This window comes from Oryctolagus cuniculus, chromosome 1 (genome assembly GCF_964237555.1).
Source record: "Oryctolagus cuniculus chromosome 1, mOryCun1.1, whole genome shotgun sequence".
Taxonomy (NCBI): Eukaryota; Metazoa; Chordata; class Mammalia; order Lagomorpha; family Leporidae; genus Oryctolagus; species Oryctolagus cuniculus.
Window position 1 is genome coordinate 68,089,500 of NC_091432.1, and position 20,806 is coordinate 68,110,305.

Below are 20,806 nucleotides of genomic sequence, written 5' to 3' on the forward strand. Positions count from 1 at the left end.
ATGACAAAAGTGGTGGGACAGTTACTTTTATGATTATATTACATCATAGCAGACTAGAGAGATATTCTATTAACTGGCACTGAAGAAGTAAATTGCTAACTTGTAAGATAACCAAATGGTTAGGACATGAAGATGGCTTCCGGAAACTCAGAACCAAACTCTGTCACAAACATCAAGGAAACAGCTGACTTAACTCCTACAACTACAAGGAACTTCTTTTCAGTAACAATTAGTGAGCTTGGAAGAGAATCCTAAACATCAGATGAGATTACAGTCCCAGTAGACACCTTGATTTTAGCCTGTTAAGACTCTAAGCAGAGGGCCATCTCACTTTTGCCTATGGAATAATAAAGTTGTCTTGTTTTAAGCTACTAGATTTGAGGTTAATTTTTAACATAGCAATAAAAAACTAATACACCCAATAAGAGTCCACCTCCACAAAATAGGCTAAAATTAAAAATGAACAGTTTCAGAAACCTATGGGATAATACATTCTCTATTACCTATGTAATTAGAATCTCCAAAAGGAAAAGATCTGAAGAAATAAGGCCTGAAAATTTGTCTAATCAGATAAAAATTACAGTCTGATATATCTAAGAATTTCAGTGAATCCCAGGCATCTACACACATACTTACATACATACCAAGGTAAACTATAATCAAATTACTAAAAACTAGTAACAAAAGAAAAAAATTAAAAAGTATCCAGAGGAAGGAAAAAGATGTATTACAAACAGAGAAAGAAATGAAAACTGAAGACTTTTCATAAAAAATGACAAAGAAGACAAAGGATTGGCTACTTTAAATTGTTAGAAAGGAGGCAAGCAGGTACTGGCACTGTGGCACAGTAGGTTAAGCCTATGCCTGCAGTTCCAGCATCCCATATGGGTGCTGGTTTGAGTCCTGGCTGATCCAGCTCCTTGCTAACAGCCTGGGAAACCAGCAGAAGATGGTTCAAGTGTTTGGGCCCCTGAACCCATATGGGAGACCTGGAAAAAGCTTCTGGCTCCTGATCGGCCATTGCAGCCATTTGAGGAATGAACCAGTGGATGGAAGACCTCTCTGTCTCTTCCTGTCTGGAACTCTGCCTATCAAATAAACAAATAAATCTTAAAAAAAGATGTAAACATTTTGCACAGTTGGTTAAGCAGTATGCAGGATGCCCACATCACATACTGGAGTGCTAGTTTAAGTCCTGGCTGCTCTGCTTCTGATCCAGCTTTTTGCTAATGCACATAGGAAGGCAGTGGAAGACAGCCCAAAGAATTTATGTCCCTGCCACCAATATGGGAAAGCAGTTGGAGTTCCTGATTCAAGGCTCTGTCTTACCCATCTCTGACTGTTGCTGGCATTTGACAAGTGAACCAATAGATGGGTAGATGGAATATCTCTGTCTCTGTCACTCCGCCTTTCCAGTGAATAAGTAAGTAAATAAATCTTTAAGAATAATTAAATAAATTGCTGAAAAATACATCCTGAAAGGAGAGAAGCAATAAATGTCTTCTGGTGGCAGTCATGGCATCAGCAGGTACATGAACATGGCCAAACTGCAAGTGGTTGTGGTACAAGATGTGGCACGGTGTTTAATGTTAGAGGCTCCATTCTCCTCAAGATGAATGGATGTGGCTTTTGCTGTGGTATGAGAATCTGATCAGTCTTTTTTTTCCTAAAGATTTATTTATTTATTATTTGGAAGGCAGAGTTACAGAGAGACAGAGGCGGAGATAGAGGTCTTCCATCTGCTGGTTCATTGCCCAAATGGCCACAATGACTAGAGCTGAGCCAATCCGAAGCTAGGAGCCAAGAGCCTCCTTTGGGTCTCCCACACAGGTACAGGGGCCCAAGGACCTGGGCCATCTTCCACTGCTTTCCCAGGACTTAGCAGAGAGCTGGATTGGAAATGGAGCAGCCAGGACTTGAACCAGTGCCTGTATGGGATGCTGGCACTGCAGGCAGTGGCTTTACCCACTATACCACAGAACCTGCCCCTGCTCAGTCTTTTTCCTTTGCTGACTTTAAACTTATTTTTCCACTTCCTTAGGCATCACTTAGAGGTACCTAAATAGCCTTTCAATATATTTTCTCTCTGCTCAGATCAAGTAAAACTATTTTCTATAACAGAACAAAGAAGAGTTCTTAAAAACAAGAAAAAAACTTAAATTTATTTCCTACCTACCCTATTTTCTTGTAACCATTTCAACCTGGTAGGTGGTGGGGTCAAATTAATGGAATACTGTACCTAAGGCATATAGCTACCTCCTTTATCCAAATTTATGCATTTCTTCAAATTTTCCTTCAAAACTCCTTTCCTATTCAAGCTTTCCTTGCCATTTACATGTTCTAGTCATTCCTTGGATGAATGACTGTTATAGAATGAATTATCCTCAGCCCTTAATTCATCTGTGGACGCCCTTACCCTTAATGTGACTTTAAGGAGACAATTAAGGTTAAATGAGGCCATAAGGTGGGGCCCTAATCCAATAGGACATATATCCTCATAGGCACAAGTAAGAGAGACCAGAGATCCATCCCTCTCTCTCCGAGAGAACAGGTATAGAAAGGTCATGTCAGGACACAGCAACTGTCTACAAGCTAGGAAGAAAGCTCTCATCAGCAATCAAATGTTACAGTTCCCTGATCTTGGACTTTCAGCTTTCAGAATTGTGAGGACATAAATTTCTGTTGTCAAGGCACCCAATCTGCGGCACTTTGTCATAACAGCTCTAACTTGCTGATACAACTACTGATAATCATAAGGTGGAGGGAATACAGCCTTCAAACTTCTTTATATAGAAAGTACAGCATCTTTATTTAACTCAGTTAAAATCCAAGATCTCCCTGCCACTTATAGACTGGAGTGAAATGGGCTTAAACCTTCCATTTCATAGCATATGAAAGACCACTGACCCTCAATTGATTTATTCAAATTTCCTAGCATATTTTTCCAAGGTCCCTGTGGATCCATTCCTGCAACCCTAAGTGGTGTATCATTTCAACTCTTGCCACTGGGTATATGGAATTTTAGGCTCCTCACCATTGTACACAAGAAGTTCTATTAACTCATGGTTTTGTGATTGCACCAACTTTACTTAAGGTTCCAGAGTGTGGAAGGGAACCATAATCCATTCTGCACAGTCATCTGTCTCCTAATTAGTTTTCTCTTTGACACTGGCCTGAGTTCCCAAACTAGTCACTCACTGTGTGATTCTCCCCCAGAACATTCTAAGAAATGAACTCCAACTTTACCTTCTCTTGCTGGGTCTATTGCACTTCCTTAACCCTGAGTTATTTAATTGAATAAAAAATGTCCTTCCCTTTACAGAGAAATCTGTCCATGTCACTCCCTTGTTTTAAACTCACTGGCCACCTCCTGATGGCATGCATGCAGAGACTAGGCCCTAGCCCAGCATTCCTTCACTCTTCAACATATGTCACCAATAACTGAAGCTCCATAAAGCACTGTCAGCCCTAATGGCCATGATACTTAGTCTGTCCTGCACAGAGGAGTCTGGCCCACTGATGTCAATGCTACTTTTGCCTGCTTCCTCACTGCTCCTGCAGGCCAGTCCTCCTGTCTCTTGGATAGCTTTCAGTTACCTACAATTCCTACCTGGAATTCAGTTACCTACAATTGTATACCTGCAATACAGTGGGTACTAAATAACTGTGATGGATGAACGTGTGAGGAAGTGAACAAATAAACACCCATGCTTGTAATCTTCCAAGGGATCTCTCTGCTTGGATGATGAAGTCCCAGGTCTGAAGGCTGATCAAAGGGTCATCCAGAAGCTGTGCCCAACCCATACAGTCAGCCTTCCACATCTGTGGGAGTCTAGGATACCAAAATCTGCAGATGCTAAAATCTGTGGGTGCTCCAGTCCCTTACATATATATAATATGGATATCTAACTTACATATATATATAACACATCATTTCTGGAGTACTTATATACAGGCTAATACACTCTCAATGCTACATAAATATTTGTTACACTGTATTAAGAAATATAGTCATTTGCCTCAAAAGGAAGCTTTGATTGACAATTAACTGCATATATGATGGTGTTCCCATATTATTATAACAAGACTGAAAAGTTTCTATAACCTAGTGACTCATATCTGTTTTATGTAGTACAATGCATTGCTCATGTGTTTGTGGGAAATCTGATGCAAACAAACCTATTGCATTGCCAGTCATATAAAAGTGTAATGCATACAATATGTGCAGTAAAAAGTATTGATAATAATAATAAATGACAAATTTTAGTGGTTTATGTATTGACTATACTTTTAAAATTTTTTAAATTGAGAGAAATAGATTAGGATAGAGGGACTTCAGATCCATTGGTACACTCCCCAAATGCCCATAATGGCCAGGGCTGAGCCATTCGGAATCTGGAAGCTGGGAATGCAATCTAGGTCTCCTACCTGGGTGACTGGTACCCAACTACTAGTCATTACCTGCTGCCTCCCAGCATGTGCACTAGCTGTGGCGGAATCAGGAGTGAAACCAGGTCTGATTCCAGATTCTCTGACATGGGATGCAAGTATCCCAAACAATGTCTTAAGTACTAGGCCAAACATTTGCCCTTACATTTTTCATCATTGTTAGAGTATATTCTTTATACTATAAAAAATAAGCTTACTACAAAACACTGTGTATTATAGCAACAGTATCCCCATAATCTTGTATTTACTGTGTATCTCTTTTTAAAAATATTTATTTTATTTGCAATGCAGAGAAATGAAGAGGGACAGGGAGGTGTAAGAAGGGGAAAGAGAGAGGGGGAGGAAGAAGGAAGATGTTCCATCCACTGATTCACTACTCAAAAGCCCACAACAGTCAGGGCTGGCCTAAGCTGAAGCCAGGAGCCTGAACTCTATTTGGTCTCCCATCTTGGTAGCAGTGACCTAAGTACTTGAGCCCTTATCTCTTATCTTCCCAGGATGTGCACTAGCAGGAAGCTGGATCAGAAGCAAAGTTGGCAGGACTCAAATCAGACATTTCGATATGGGATGCTGACATCCCAAATGCTGACTTAAATGCTTCATCAAATGCCTGGGCCTAATGTCTCTGAATGCATCATTTCCCCTCAGGCATGATTTAATCTCATGTTGTTTGTTTTCATCATGGTCCTAAGAGCAACAGGCTATGCCCTACACATACACACACACAGAGCACATAGCCTAGATGTGTAGACTATACCACCTAGCTTTGAATAAGTACACTCTGTGATGTTCACCTAACAAAAACTGCCTAATGATACATTTAACAGAATGCATCCCTACTGTTATGACTAACAATGAGAAAAACTGTCTGAATGTGTTTGGTACAGACATAACCACTAGAAGCCTAAGTTTGTAATGTACAAAGATATAACAATATAACAATTTTTCCTCAAATATTTCCAATCTGTGATTGGTTGAATACTCAGATGTGGAACCCACAGATACAGAGGGGGCTGACAGTATTTTCTGACACTCTCTAGTCTTCATCCCCCCAGCCCAACTTCCCAGACATCGTCAGGTGTTGTCAGAGACATGAAAAGCAGATACCACTCTGTTTTCTGGAAGCACCCTGGTAGGAATGGAGAGATACAAGCAGGCTACATCTTAACTTACCTGTTTGATTTCTAGCTCTTTCAAGCAATTGTTCTGTCTTCATCTTTCTCTGCCTGGAAGGAAGCAGACCATCTATGAACTCATATATCTCTCTTATAAAAGGCAATAATTCAAGGCAGTGACCAGAAAAACAACATTATCTAATCAGATTCTCATTTGGGCAGAGGGTTTATGCTTCTACCCTTTAAAGGATAAGTCACACATCAAGTAAAGACCAGGCCTAATGACCCATGCTTTCCACTAACTGACATTCCTCGTCCAGGATGTTCCTTCCCTCTTCCACCCTGAAACGTGCAATCCTATAACATTGTCCTGCAAGGATTCTCACATGTCATCTTCCTGGGCAGATAAAAAGACTATGGCCCAGAAACTGGTAATGATTTTCTCAGGGTCACTTGTAAATAAGGGGCAAAACAGGGACGAAAACTCTGTTTTCTGAACTTGCTCTTTGCACAGCACCCTCCTCTCCAGTTTGTGGTAGGTAGAAGGATGAAGGCACTTGTTTGGGGCAAACCCTCAGGCCCTGCTCTCTAACTAACTGGTCACACTAAATCCATAGTAACAGATTTGACTAAGCTTTAGTGACAGTCCTTCTCCTGAAAATAGTCTTGGGTTGGGAATGTGGAAGAGGTATAAGGAGGCCACAGGTAGCATGAGAAGAAATTAGGGGTTTAGATCATGAACTCCATCTTCTGATGTGGGATTACAAGAAGAGCTTAACTCTGTTCTTTCTCAACATTCTTTACAAACCCATTTTATTACTCTTACTTTTGGAAAAAGTCAACTAAAGTTACCAATATATACTTACCAGAGAAAATAAAATAGTGCACCAATGCAAACTGCAGAAATAATATCCATGATAAGCCATATGAACATATAGTATCCTGGTGTCTGCAAAACATGAAACCAACCACAGGTAATGAACTTTAAAGTTGGAAGGGGATTTTAGATCATATGGGCTCAGTCACTTGCTCTGCTGTCAGAGCTGGAGGACAGGAGGGGAGGAGAGACCAGGTGAAGGAGCCTTGACTGAGGTGGCAGTCTCACACATGGAGAGCACCTGCAGCTCCTCCTCCCAGTTACCTCTCACACAGGCAGGGGCTCAAACACCACTCCTTATTCTCAATACACACGTCTGAGGGAGTCCCAGAGAAATCACACAGCAAGTCCACTCAGGACCCAACACGCAAACCCCAGGTTTCTGGATTTCTAGTACCTACCTCTATGTTTTCCTTGTATGGCTTCCCAAACTTGGCTGTGTAGTCAAATCTACTAGGGCAGCTTTTAGTAACACACATTCCCGGGGCTGAGGACAGACCCAAGAATCAGAATTTTAACATGCTCCCCTGGCGATGCTGAAGCAATTAGTCTGTGACCCAGCTCTGGGGAACCACTGTCAAATCGTCACGCTTCAAAGAAGTATGTTAAAGTATAATTCTCCCTTACCTACATCTCTCCTCCCCTAAGTCCCTGGCACAAATCATCCATTTTCCAGGGCTCCACTTTCTGAATCTGCTCATATGAGTTTTATAATTCCCTGGTTTGACATTCCCTTCCCACCTCAACTGTTCCTCCTCAAATTTCACTTGATGTTACCAACTGGGCATTTTCTGTTTTCATGCCAACCTAACCCAAATTGTTTCCTTGAACTGAATAATAATAACATGAATGATTGTAACAATGATAACAACAACTGACAATCACTGGGCACTTACCAGGAGCTAGGCAAGTGTTCTAAGTACTTCAGGGGCATTTTCACATTTAATCTTTTTTTTTTTTTTTTTTTTTTTTTGGACAGGCAGAGTGGATAGTGAGAGAGAGAGACAGAGAGAAAGGTCTTCCTTTTTGTCATTGGTTCACCCTCTAATGGCCGCTGCGGCTGGCGCGCTGCAGCCGGCGCATCGCACTGATCCGAAGCCAGGAGCCAGGTGCTTCTCCTGGTCTCCTATGGGGTGCAGAGCCCAAGCACTTGGGCCATCATCCACTGTGCTCCGGGGCCACAGCAGAGAGCTGGCCTGGAAGAGGGGCAACCGGGACAGAATCCGGCGCCCCGACCGGGACTAGAACCTGGTGTGCCGGTGCCGCAGGCGGAGGATTAGCCTAGTGAGCCGCGGCGCCGGCCCACATTTAATCTTCACAACAGTCCTACAAGTCAGGTGCACGAGAAAGCTCTGAACCAATTTCCAGTAAATCAAGACTCTTGATCATTTCTGAGAAACATACTGATTGATTCCTAGGTTGTTGATTGCTCCAGGATGCCAACCTGGTGATCTGAGTATTCACCAAGAATCAGTTGTCCCTGTTCCCCAAAAACCAGGTCAACTGTACTTGTTATTGTAAGTATGCAATATAATTAAACGTTGCTTAAATCTCTAACATCTGAGTGAAATAATATCATTTTCTTTTTTTAAAAAATATTTTATTTTTATTCATTTGAAAATCGGAGTTACACAGAGAGAGGAGAGGCAGAGAGAAAGAGAGAGAGGTCTTCAATTTGATCGTTCACTCCCCAGTTGGCTGTAATAGCTAGAGCTGCACTAATCCGAAGCCAGGAGCTTCTTCCGGGTTCTCCTACACGTGTGCGGGGCCCAAGGACTTGGGCCATCCTGTACTGCTTTCCAAGGCATAGCAGAGAGCTGGATCGGAAGTGGAGCAGCTGGGTCTCGAACTGACACCCATATGGGATGCCCGCTCTTCAGGCAAGGGCGTTAACCTGCTGTGCCACAGCACTGGTCCCAAAATATACTATTTTCAAGAAAACTAAGCCAAACGTTTTCAAAGATTCCATGAAGACAGAATAGATCATTTTTTTAAATTGCAATTAGATTACGTGTCAAAAACATACTATCTGAGATTAGGGCAGGAGGACTAGAAAATTCAAGGCATATCTCTCAGATTGTCTGAATGATTTTAAGTATATTTTCTGTTTTAAAGAAACAAAAATTAGAAGTTATAACTAGATTTGTTTAAATAAGAAAGCATATAACTCAATCAGCTGAAGTATCTTCAAAGAAAATATTTTGCCTCTATCAAAAGGTGAATTTTTGGGGCCAGTGCTGTGGTGTAGTGGGTAAAGCCGCCGCCTACAGTGCTGGCATCCCATATAGGCACCGGTTCAAGTCCCATCTTCTCCACTTCTGATCCAGCTCTCTGCTATGGCCTGAGGAAGCAGAAGATGGCCCAAGTCCTTGAGCCCCTGCACCTGTGTGGGAGACCTGGAAGAACCTCCTGGCTCCCGGCTTCAGATCCGCTCAGTTCCAACCATTGCGGCCATCGGGGAGCGAACCAGTGGATGCAAGACCTCTCTCTCTCTCTCTCTCTCTCTCTCTGCCTCTCCTTCTCTCTGTGTGTAACTCTGTCAAATAGATAAGTGAATCTTTAAAAAAAATAAAAGGTGAATTTTTAAAATATGAGGTAAGGGCATGTTACATTGTTTATCAAAACCACAATACTCTTTCCAATTCTATTTGCAGGCCCCTATGCAACCTTACTTAGCTGTTCCTCTCATTCAAAAGGTAAAGTTTGTTTCTCTCACCTTGGCTCTGAACTTAATCATGTGATTCTCTTTAGCTAACAGAAAATTAGCAGACATAACACTGGGAAAATTTTGAAAACTTTGTGTGCACTGGGACTCTGCCTTCTGTTGTGACTGGTAACCCATCTGCATTAGGGGAACACACTCCAGTTAGCCTCCATAAAGGTGTTGCTACCACATGAAGAGAAACCGAGTTATCCCATTAAGACTCTAGACAAATGAATGAAGCCATCCTAGACCATCTCGTTCAGCCAAGCAGGCCCAGGCCAGAGGAAACACCTAGCCATCATACAGAACATAAGGTGTAATATTAGTTTGTTTTAAGACACTAAGTTTTAGATGGTTTCATTAAGCATTAAAAGCTAACTTACAGAGTGTGTGCATGTGGAGGAGTATATAAATTTTTTTTCCTGATCTCTCATTTCTTTCTCCCTCATAACTTTCTCTATTAACAGTGATCAGACCAAAGGTAATGGATAAAAGTGCTTCTACCACACTATTATTCTTCTCAGCCCTCAGAAAGCCAAACAGTTACCAGTAAATGTAACTGTCATATACATCACGATGGAAATACTGTTCCTAGGAGATAATAAGCCATATATGAATGTAGTATACAACTGTAGGGTTGGCATTTAGTCCTGAAGTGTTCACCTCTTTCATGTCTATTTACAGTGTATTCCTATTGACTAAGTGGGGAGGGGTCTGCTTTATAGAGTGCTTCATTGTTAAGTCAGTACCTGTTCTGTTTCTGGGATGTTCTTTTTGTGCATTAAAAAATTTCAAAATTAAAAACAAAACAAAACAAAAACATTAACTAATGTCTCCACCTTTACACACCTACATGATACAGCTAAAGTCTAAGTTGTAAAGTTTAACTCCAGATTGTAGACTGCCTAGAAAAGTCTGTGGGACACCACCCATTCCTGAACAAAATGACACATGAAAGGCTAGGAACAACACAATGAGTCCTTAAAAAAGTGTCCAGGCCAGGCATGGAAGATTTTTTTTTATCCTTTTATATTTTTTGAACTTTGAATCTCATGAAATATCGTGAATTCAAATATTAAAATAATGCCTGAAGAAATGGTAGCATCATTTAAGTAAATGTGCACCTCCAAAAGGAACTTTGACATTGATTCTAGAAGATAAGATTATGTAGGGGTATGCTGATTTCTAAGTTATACATTTTTTAAATGACTGAACTATGACCAAATTTACTTCTGTAATCAATTTAGAAAAATATAGTGGGGCTGACACTGTGGCATAGTGAGCTAAGCCTCCTCCTGGGTGCCGATATCCCATATGGGCACCGGTTTGAGGGCAGGCTGCTCCATTTCCTATCCAGCTCTCTGCGATGGCCTGGGAAAGCAGTGAAAGATGGCCCAAGTGCTTGGGCCCTTGCACCCACGTGGGAGACCCAGAAGAAGCTCCTGGCTCCTGGTTTTGGATCAGATAAGCTCTGGCCATTGTGGCCTTTTGGGGAGTGAACCAGAAAGGAAGACCTTTCTCACTCTACCTCTCAAGTAAGTAAATCAATCTTTTTTTTTTTTTAAAGAAAAATATAGTAAACACATGAAGGGGAGCTAAATGGGGACAGGTGGATGAACCTTAAATGATGGGTTCCTGAGCTGAGGGACCTGCCATTCAAAGTTCCCCTCAGGGTCAGCTCCAGAAACTGCCTAAGACACTAGAGAAAGAAGGGTCAGTGATTCCACATTTCCATCATAGGGCCTTAAAGAAGTACTGTGCCCTTGACCTTGATTCTTTTTCTCCAGTCCTGACACTGAGTTAGTTGGAAACAGACGCAAGTAAGGGTGGAGATATGAAAGGGAACCTGAGACTCCTCCCCACTTATGGTTCTGTGCCTAATGCTTCAACGTGCAAGGCAGTTTGAAGTTTGGGTGATTCCTTTTGACTGGACACTTAATACTGAAATGAGCCTTTATGATGACTAAAAGTGAACTCCTAAAAATCATCCAAGAGTGAGTGGAAAGGTTATGGGGAGTGAGTGGAAAGGTTATGGGAACTGAGTGAGATTTAATTCAAGGGCAGAAAGGCCTAGCTCACAGACCAGTTCTAGGGAAACAATGGAGCGCCATTGTGTCCCATTCAGTCAACCTATTCTCCACATCGATAGGAAAAACAGCCTGTAGCAGTAACTCATTAGCTCCCCCGACGGGTAATAACCACTAGGATTTAGATGGATTATAATTCGGTTTTCAGGTCCCCAAGCCTCTGGCAGTGAGTATCAGAAGGGCTATGATGGGAAACCAGGACAGGCAATTTGACACTGGTGCTATTTCTTCAAAGGCATTTTGTGAAGGACACACCATTTTCACTATAAAAACAAGCACTTCTGGTTTCCTCCCACATCCCATGCCCTTGCCCATTGTTGCTGCACCTCTAGGAAGCTGGGGCTGCAATGACCAATCTCTGGAGGCAGACTGAATCCCTACATCATGAGATGACATGGAAAACACTGTAGAGCTTCAGTTTCTACATGAAGTAATAACAGTGGCTAATATCAGAGAGTTAAATTAAATAATGTATGTAAAGCACATTTTAAGGGTTCAGTCTTATAACAATGCCCATGTCTCCCAGAAAGTCACAGGAGGATCTGGGTGAGGGAATGGAGAATGCCACATCTCAATACTCTTAGAAATCCCTGCTATTAAGTAGCTCCCAAGGGTCTGCACAGTCAACAACACAGGGATGGGGGATGGGGGATGGGGACACAAATTCCTTCTGTACCAGGCTTGGAAGAACACTCTGGGCAAGCAGCTCACCATGAAGAAGTGAGGGGAATCAAGCTGACTCAGGAGCGGAATGTTGTCTGTGGTCACCGAGTCAATCCTGGAGCACCAGGCCAGTGAGAAGAGCCAAGGCTCGTTGACCAGGTATAAGTTGATGTTGATGTTAGCTGCTTTATAATCCCTGGAACAAAAAGAGAACCCACAGAGGGTTTAGACCCAGCCTTGTTCTCATTATCTAGAAGGTGGAACAACCACCATCTTTGTGAAAGGCTACTGCCTATATCAGCAGAAGCAGCTGGTCCAGGGGCAACTTAGGATACCATGTGACAGCATGGGCTCATGTTGCAGTGAAATAAAGAACTGGATTTAATCCTGCTCCTATAGCAATAATAGTGGTGTGCTAGTAAACTATATGTCCTTAGGAGGGTTAGCAAAAAAACAAGAAAAGGAAAGAATGGAGGAAAAACTGAAAAAAGTAAGCCCTATTTGTAGCATCTGCAAATTTCCATAGCATAAACATTACTATTACAGGCAAATTCAAGCTATTACTGGTAAAAACCAATTTTTTAAAGTCCACGAATATTTAATAACTAGCTTCTACAAGGTTGTATGAGTCAGCTCTGGCATGCTACTTGTAACACCTATACTCAACTTGCTATACGACACTTACTACCCCACTCCAAAGATTTGCTCACCTACAACTCTTCTGAACTCCATCATGCAAGTTAAAGCAGAGAATGTATCCTATTCATCTCTGTATACCTAGCATAGTCTCTGACTCCATGTATATTAATTGAAGGAATTAACAAATATCTGGTAAACATTTTAAATTTCAAACGTGAAACATTTTATAAACACTCAGTAAGGACAAGAAAAACCCAAATTTTTCCAAAGCCCTATGACTCAGGGGATCCTTGTGTACTTTTTATAAACAGGAAGAAAACAAGGTAAGGACTGCTTAGTAATTCTAGTCTAGTTGTCACTATTTGAGTTCAGTTTCTCAGAAAACACACCATGTAATAAGTGCCTTCAAAGTTTTTAACATAAACCTGGTACAGCATATTGGAAACTGCTCTGCACTAGCCCAGGTTTGAATCCCAACTCTGCTATATACTGACTTGGCAAATATTTATTCTTGATGTACACACTGTAAAATAATAACACCACCATCTCCATTGTAAAGTGCTAGCAATTAGCTACCCAATATATTAGGATTATCTCTACAATTCCACAGATCACCTAAAGATAAATTTGAAGAACAGAAATTAGATATAATAGTAAAATGCTACTTCTGTTCCTCTTTTGAAATCCAAACTCAAAAATCAATCACAGAAGAGGTGTTCAGCATGCTGTTAAGCCATCAGTTGGAATGCCCATATTCCATATCAGAGAACCTGGCTTCAAGTCCCAGCTTTGCCTTCAAAGTTAGCGTCCTGCTGATCTGCACCCTGGGAAGCAGCAGGTGATGTTCAAGTGGTTGGGATCCTACAGCCCATGAGGAGACCTGAATTGAGTTCTGAGATTCTAGTTGGGCCTAGCCTTGGCAATTGCTGGTAATCAGGCAGTGAACCAGTGGATGGGAGCACCCTTTCCCTCAAATAACACTTTTTAAAAATCACAGTTCTGGGGCTGGCATCATGTTGTAGCAGGAAAAGCCAGTGCTTGTAGTGCACACATCCCATATGGTCACTGGTTCGTGTCCTGGCTGTTCTACTTCCAATGCAGCTCCCTGCTAATGGCCTGGGAAAAGCAGCAGAAGATGGCCCAGGTGTTTGAGTCCCTGCACCCACTTGGGAGACCAGAATGAAAGCTTCTGGCTCCTGGCTCCAACAGGGCCCAATTTTGGCTACTGTGGGCATGTGGGGAGTGAGCCAGTAGATGAGAGGTCTATTACTCTACCAATATCTCTCTCAAAAATATTTTTTTACTTATATAATTATCATATGATAAAGTTGCAGAGAACTATATACTTATATATATATATATACACACATGCAAATGAATATAAATTTGGAAAATTTGAATAAGATCAGTAGATTACATCAATGTAAATGTCTTGGTTGTGATACTGTACTATAGTTTTACAAAGTGTAACCACTGGAGGTACACAGAATCTTTATATACAGTTCATATATGTTAACTGTATCTATTCAATATGAAAAACTTAATTTTTAAAAACACTATTAATTTTAAAATATACTGTGGAGTTTACAGTATATACAGAAATAAAGTATATGAAAATAAAAGCACAAAGTATAGTAGACAGTACATGGAATTACACTGCCCTGAATTTTGAATATCCTTTATTTTACATTGTAGAATGTTAGATATTAACTCTAATAACTTAAGGACGCTGTTCATAATACCTAGAGAAAACACTAAAAAATAATTCAAAGACATAAATAGCTAGTATCGGAAAGGAATAACAAAAAACCCACAATGAATTGAGAGGACAAATAGAAAAAAGAGTATGACAGTGATGGAAACCAAACTATATTAATAAGTAAACTAAGTATTAATGGACCAAACATTCCAATTAAAGAGATTGGGCTAGCTCCACGGCTCACTAGGCTAATCCTCCGCCTGTGGCGCCAGCACCCCTGGTTCTAGTCCCAGTTGGGGCGCTGGATTCTGTCCCGGCTGCTCCTCTTCCAGTCCAGCTCTCTGCTGTGGCCCAGGAAGGCAATGGAGGATGGCCCAAGTGCTTGGGCCCTGCACCCGCATGGGAGACCAGGAGGAAGCACCTGGCTCCTGGCTTCGGATCGGAGCAGCGCCAGCCGTAGCGGCCATTTGAGGGGTGAATCAACGGAAAAAGGAAGACCTTTCTTTCTGTCTCTCTCACTGTCCACTCTGCCTGTTAAAAAAAAAAAAAAAAGCAGAGATTGTCCAACTAGATACAAAAGCAAGAGCCAATAATCTTGTTTATAAAGAGACATATTTTAAATATAAAGATGCAAAGTAATAGCAACATAAAACATACACAAACACAAATAGTAAGAAAGATAGTGTGCTGATATACACATAAGAAAAAGTAATATTCAAATAGGAATTATTACCAGAGACATTTTACAATGAGAAAATTCACCAAGAAGATACAATTATCCTGAAAGTAAATGCACCTAATAAAAGTGTTTCTTAAAGAAACCAAAAGAAAAAAGACAAAATAATTAAAAGGAGAAAGACACAAATAAACACCATAGTTGGAGATATTAAACACTCCTCTTTTGGTAACTGACATATTAGGCATAAGGAACTGTTCTTTTCTCTCTGACTGGAGGGACTGCTCCCAGAAGAAAGAAGACTGGAGGTTTAGACTACTCTCCTTGTTAATGTGATAGCTCTATCTTTTGTACATAGAATACTGACTTTTTTAGGAAGAGAGGCTTTTTATATGTAATGTTCTTAAAAAGGATATTCCTACTTAAGTGTTTCTTTATTAAATATTTTGTAAATAAACAATGAATTCATGAGGCATAGGTCTCTGGAGAATGACACATAAACTAGATAATTTTCTAGGAATAATAAAGGAAGCATTTCCTAGCCCAAATGCTTCCTTTGTGTGTGATAACCCTGAAAAACTTCCTTGGAAGCTTTATATATTACTCTGGGCCACAGAGTATGTGTCCAATAAAGGAAAAACACCTGCAGAGCTGGAACAATGTCTCTGATCTTTCCTGGCTTTGTGTGAGTCTCTTAACTGCCCACTGTATCCTTGAAACTAATAACAAATGTAGACAGTAGGCAGATTCTCTGATGTGTGTGACCCATGTGAAACCTAATCTTTTGTGTTAGTTCAACAGAAAGAAGAGGAGGAAAATTAGTATGCTTTTAAAAACATAATAAATCAACTCGAATCAAGTACATTTATAGAATAGTATACCCCACTATAGGTCTACTATAGGTCATACAGCTTTCAGGGGTATAAATTCACCAAGATAAATCATACAGTAGCCACAAAATAAGTTTTAATACATTTATAAAAATTGAGGGACCAGCACTGTTTTGTAGTGGGTCTTACGCGCCACCTGCAGTGCTGGCAACCCATATAGGTGCCAGTTCAAGTTCCGGCTGCCACTTCCAATTCAGCTCTCTGCTATGACCTGGGAAAGCAGTAGAAGATGGCTCAAGTCCTTGGGCTCCTGCGCCCATGTGGGAGACCCAGAAGAAGCTCCTGGCTTTAGGCTTTGGATCGGCACAGCTCCAGCAATTGTGGTCAATTGGGGAGTGAACCAGCAGATGGAAGACCTCTCTCCCTCTGCCTCTGCCTTGCTGTAACTCTGCCTTTCAAATAAATAAATAAATAAATATTTTTTAAGAAAGAAACTGAGAGAACAAATTAAGCCTACAGCAGGAGAATGAAAGTTTATAAAGATCAGAAATCAAGGAAATAGGAAAATAAAACTGCAATAGGAAAAAAGCTAACAAAACCAAAATTTAGCATTTTTAAGTGATCAAAAATTTCATAACCCTGATATAAGACTGACCAAGAAAAAGAGAGAAAATAAAAGTTTCCAGTATCAAAATACATTAACACTAGAGGTAGTAGTTGCCCAACATTGTCCATGTACTAACTATTGAATTGTTTACTTTAAAAACATTAACTTTATGTTACTGGAATTTTACTCCAATAAATTATTTAATTAAAATGCTAAAAGTACTAAAAATAGATCAGTTATAAGTGAGGAGATCGAATCAATAATAAAAGTCTCCCAGTCAAGAAAGTCCAAGTCCTGACAGAGTCACTGCTGAATTCTAGCAAACATCTAAAGAAGTAATGTCAATCTTTCTCAAACTCATCCACAAAACTGAAAAGAAGAATACTTCCAAACTGGTTTTAAAAAGCATTACTCTGATACAAAAGCCAGACAAGGACACAGTGAGAAAAGGATGGGCCAATGTCCCTGATGAACATAAATATCATCAATAAAATATTAGCAAACCAGTTCAACAGGATATTAAAAAAGATCATTCACTATGATCAAGTGAGATCTTTGGAAGCCAGGATGATTCAATAACTCAATAAATGTGACACATACAACATTAACAGTGAAGGACAAAAACCATAGATACAGAGAAAGTATTTGACAAAATCCATCCTTTCGTGATTAAAAATAATAATCATGTGTAGAAAGAATGTTCCTCAAAACAATAAAGGCCATATATAATGAGCCCACAGCTAACATTACACTCTGTGGTGAAAAGCTACAGGCATTTCCTCCAAGATCAGGAACACAAGGATGTCTTCTCTCATCACTTCTTTTTAACATAGTATTGGAAGTCCTGGCCAAAGCAATTAGGCAAGAGAAATAAATAAAAAGCCTCCAATGGGAAAGGAGGAAGTAAAACCCTTTCTGTTTACAGATGACATGGTCTCTTATACATAAATCCCTAAAGACTAAACCAAGAAAACTGATAAAAGACATAAATTCAGTAAAGCTGCAGGATACAAAATCCATGTGCAAAAATCCACAGTATTTTTTTTTTAAAGAATTACTTATTTATTTGAAAGAGTTACAGAGAGACAGGGAAAGAAGGAGCAAGACATCTTTCATCTGCTGGTTCATTCCCTAAATGGTTGCAACAGCCAGGGATGGGCCAAGCTGGATCCAAGAGCTTCATCTAGGTCTCCCATGTGTGTGGCTGGGGTCCAAGCACTTAGGCCATCTTCCACTGCTTTCCCAGGCCATTGGTAATGAAGTGGATTGGAAATGGAGCAGCTGGGACATGAGCCAGCACCCATATGGGATGCTGGCGTTACAGGCAGTGGCTTTATCCACTAGCCACAACACTGGTCCCCACAGTATTTCTATACACTAATAATGAACAATAGCAACAAAAATAAAATACTTAGGAATATATTTAATTAAAAAGATGAAGGATCTCATGCTATAAAACACTGTTGAAAGAACTTAGAGAAGACACAAACAGAAAGCTAACCCATATTTATGGATAAGAAAACTTAATATTGTTAAAATGTCTATACTAGCCAATGTTATCTACAGACAATGCAATCCCTGTTGAAATTCTGAGGTACTTTTTCACAGAAATAGAAAAACAATTTTTAAATTAATATGAAACCATGAAAGACTTCCAAGGAATCTTGAACAAAAAGAACAATGCTGGAGGCATCAGATTCCCTGCTTTTAAAATATACTAGAGTTACTATAATCAAAATAATGTGGTATTGGCATAAAAAAAGATACATCAACTCAACACAGAGAACAGACAGCCTGAAATAAACGCACCCACTTATGGCCCAGTGATTTTTGACAAAGGTGCCAAGAACACACAATGAGGAAAAGACAGTCTTCAGTAAAGGTGCTGGGAAGATGGGTTATCTTCATAGAGAAGAATGAAGTTAGACTCTTACTCACACCATATATAAATGATAAAGGTGTAACTATAACAGGGCTAGCATTATGGTATAATGGAGCCAGTTTGAGTCCTATCTACTCCACTCCTGATCCAATTCCATGCTATGTTACCTGGGAAAGCACTGGAATCTGGCCCAAGTCCTGGGACCCCTGCCACTCACATGGGAGACTCAGATGGAGTTTCAGGCTCCTGGCTTTGGTCTGGCCCAGCACTGGTCATTGTGGCCATTTGGGAAGTGAATCAGCAGATGGAAGATCTGTGTGTGTGTGTGTGTGTGTGTCTTTCTATCTCTCTTTCAAATAAACAAATCTTTAAAAAATAATAAAATGGTTGGAAATTCTGTGGCACAGTGAGTAAAGCCACTGCCTGCAATGCTGGCATTCTATATGGGCACCATTTGTGTTGCGACTGCTCCACTTCCAATACAGCTCCTTACTAATGGGCTGGGAAAAACAGCAGAAGATGGCCCACGTGCCTGGGCCGCTGCCACCCACATAGGAGAACTGGAAGAAGCTCTGGGTCCAGACCCAGCTATTGTGGCCATCTGTGGAACGAACCAGAGGTTGGAAGATCAATCAATCTCTCTGTCTCTCCCTCTCTCTCTATAACTCTCACTTTCAAAAAACAAATCTCAAATAAAATAAATAAAATAGTATAAAACAAGGCATCTCTATATTCACATAAATTTCAGTAAAATAAGGTATTTAAAACATTACTGATCAAAATATCAAGTTTACAATATCTCAAGCTTGTTCTGATGGATTAGGATGTGAACACTGATCACAGAGAATTTACTGAAAATATGGTTGCAATAAAAATATTCTTGTTATTACATAAATATTAAAGGTGTAACTGCTAACTTGGGTAACTTAGAAGTCTAACGCGGGGCCGGCGCCATGGCTCACTTGGTTAATCTGCCGCCTGCGGCGCCGGCATCCCATATGGGCGCCAGGTTCTAGTCCCAGTTGCTCCTCTTCCACTCCAGCTCTCTGCTATGGCCCAGGAAGGCAGTGGAGGATGGCCCAAGTCCTTGGGCCCCTGCACCTGCATGGGAGACCAGGAAGCAGCACCTGCTCCTGGCTTCGGATTGGCACAGCGCCAGCCATAGCAGCCATTTGAGGAGTGAACCAATGGAAGAAAGACCTTCCTGTTTTTCTCTCTCTCTCACTGTCTATAATTCTACCTGTCAAATAAAAAAAAAGAAGTCTGAGGCTAATGATTTAGAATAAAGTCCTGCTTGTGAACTTACACAATCAGCTTCGCAGTAGAGCAAATGAAAAACACCTGACTCTCCTTACTACAGCATACACATTCCTTATGGAGAAGGATTGAGTCTAGCTTACACTGATCTTGAACATGAAAATGTCATTGTATATTGTACATAGTACTACTCATATTACTTATTCATAATAAGTATTTGCTGAGCTAAATCATTTGACTTTATAGTAGGATCCTTGTTAAATCTGATGTCAGCTGCAGCTATGCCTGTGTAACTATGGCCACTGAGTAACTTTAAAGATACAGTAGGGGAAGAATTTGGTCCCTGAAGTCTCTAAGACCTATATTTAAATCCCAGGTCTACCACTGACCAATTCTATCAACTGGGGTGAACTAGCTAACTCTGTCAATGGGAAATGATAAATACACAGCACAACATAGAGGGATGGTGACACTAAAAGCAGCATCTAACATTTACTGTCATCTTATGTTTGCCCGGATTGCTGTGTGCATAATAAGAATGATCTTATTTAATCTTTTGACATTCCAACGAGTACCACTGTTAAAGCAACTTACAAAGGAGAAAATTGTGGTTGGTCACACATGTAGGAGATGGGTAGGCCAGGATGTGAAATAGCCAATGGTTTAACAAGCACAAACCATGACACATTATAAAGGCTCAATAAATAGAAGCTATTATGGTTATTTTCTGACTACTAGATTAACCTAAGGTAGCATTGGGAGAGAAAGAAATCATCTTTATGTCATTTCTATTTGAAAAAAAGTAAAGGGAAATAGAATTATGCTCAAAATGAAGTAGCTGAGTAGAGAAATCTTAAGGGCAATGGAGAGTAAAACATACATAATTTTCCAATGCTAAAAGGAAAAAAAGACATTATTCTATGATCAACCATGCTATAGCCAGAAACACAGAAAAAAGCAGGAACATGAACAAAAGTGCATGCAATAGCCTGGTTCATGCCTTGGTGTGCAGGAGGATGTACAGGGGAACTTTTATGACACCCAAGCAGACTGTGTATTATATTTGCATATATACACATGGGGATGGGGATGGGGATGGGGAGGAGGGAGGGAGGGAAGGAGGGAGGGAGGGAGGGAGGGAGAGAGAGAAAGTATCCAAAGAGGATTTTGTCTCTGAAGTATTTAGAATTATCTAACAGCCAGGGGATATGGATTAAATTAAGCAATTATCAATAACAGGTAAGTCTGGAAAATTTACCAGGTTATTCTAAAGTGCTTTCAATTCTGAAAATCTGTCTCCAGTTGTACACTGTAAATATGA

The 20,806-nt window shown here is 40.4% G+C and overlaps 1 protein-coding gene across 4 annotated transcripts in view; it reads right to left on the reverse strand.

Annotated features, from left to right (window-relative positions):
* LOC100350306 (glycerophosphodiester phosphodiesterase domain-containing protein 4) overlaps window positions 1-20,806 on the reverse strand; it is a 165,804-nt gene that overhangs the window by 13,230 nt on the left and 131,768 nt on the right. For all 4 annotated transcript variants that reach the window (XM_051850711.2, XM_008263628.3, XM_051850704.2 and 1 more), the window contains 3 exons: window positions 11,944-12,091; window positions 6,431-6,513; window positions 5,623-5,675 (listed from right to left, as the gene is read on the reverse strand). In XM_051850711.2, the coding sequence (XP_051706671.1) occupies window positions 5,623-5,675; window positions 6,431-6,513; window positions 11,944-12,091 (284 nt within the window). The remainder of the gene's footprint in view (window positions 1-5,622; window positions 5,676-6,430; window positions 6,514-11,943; window positions 12,092-20,806) is intronic.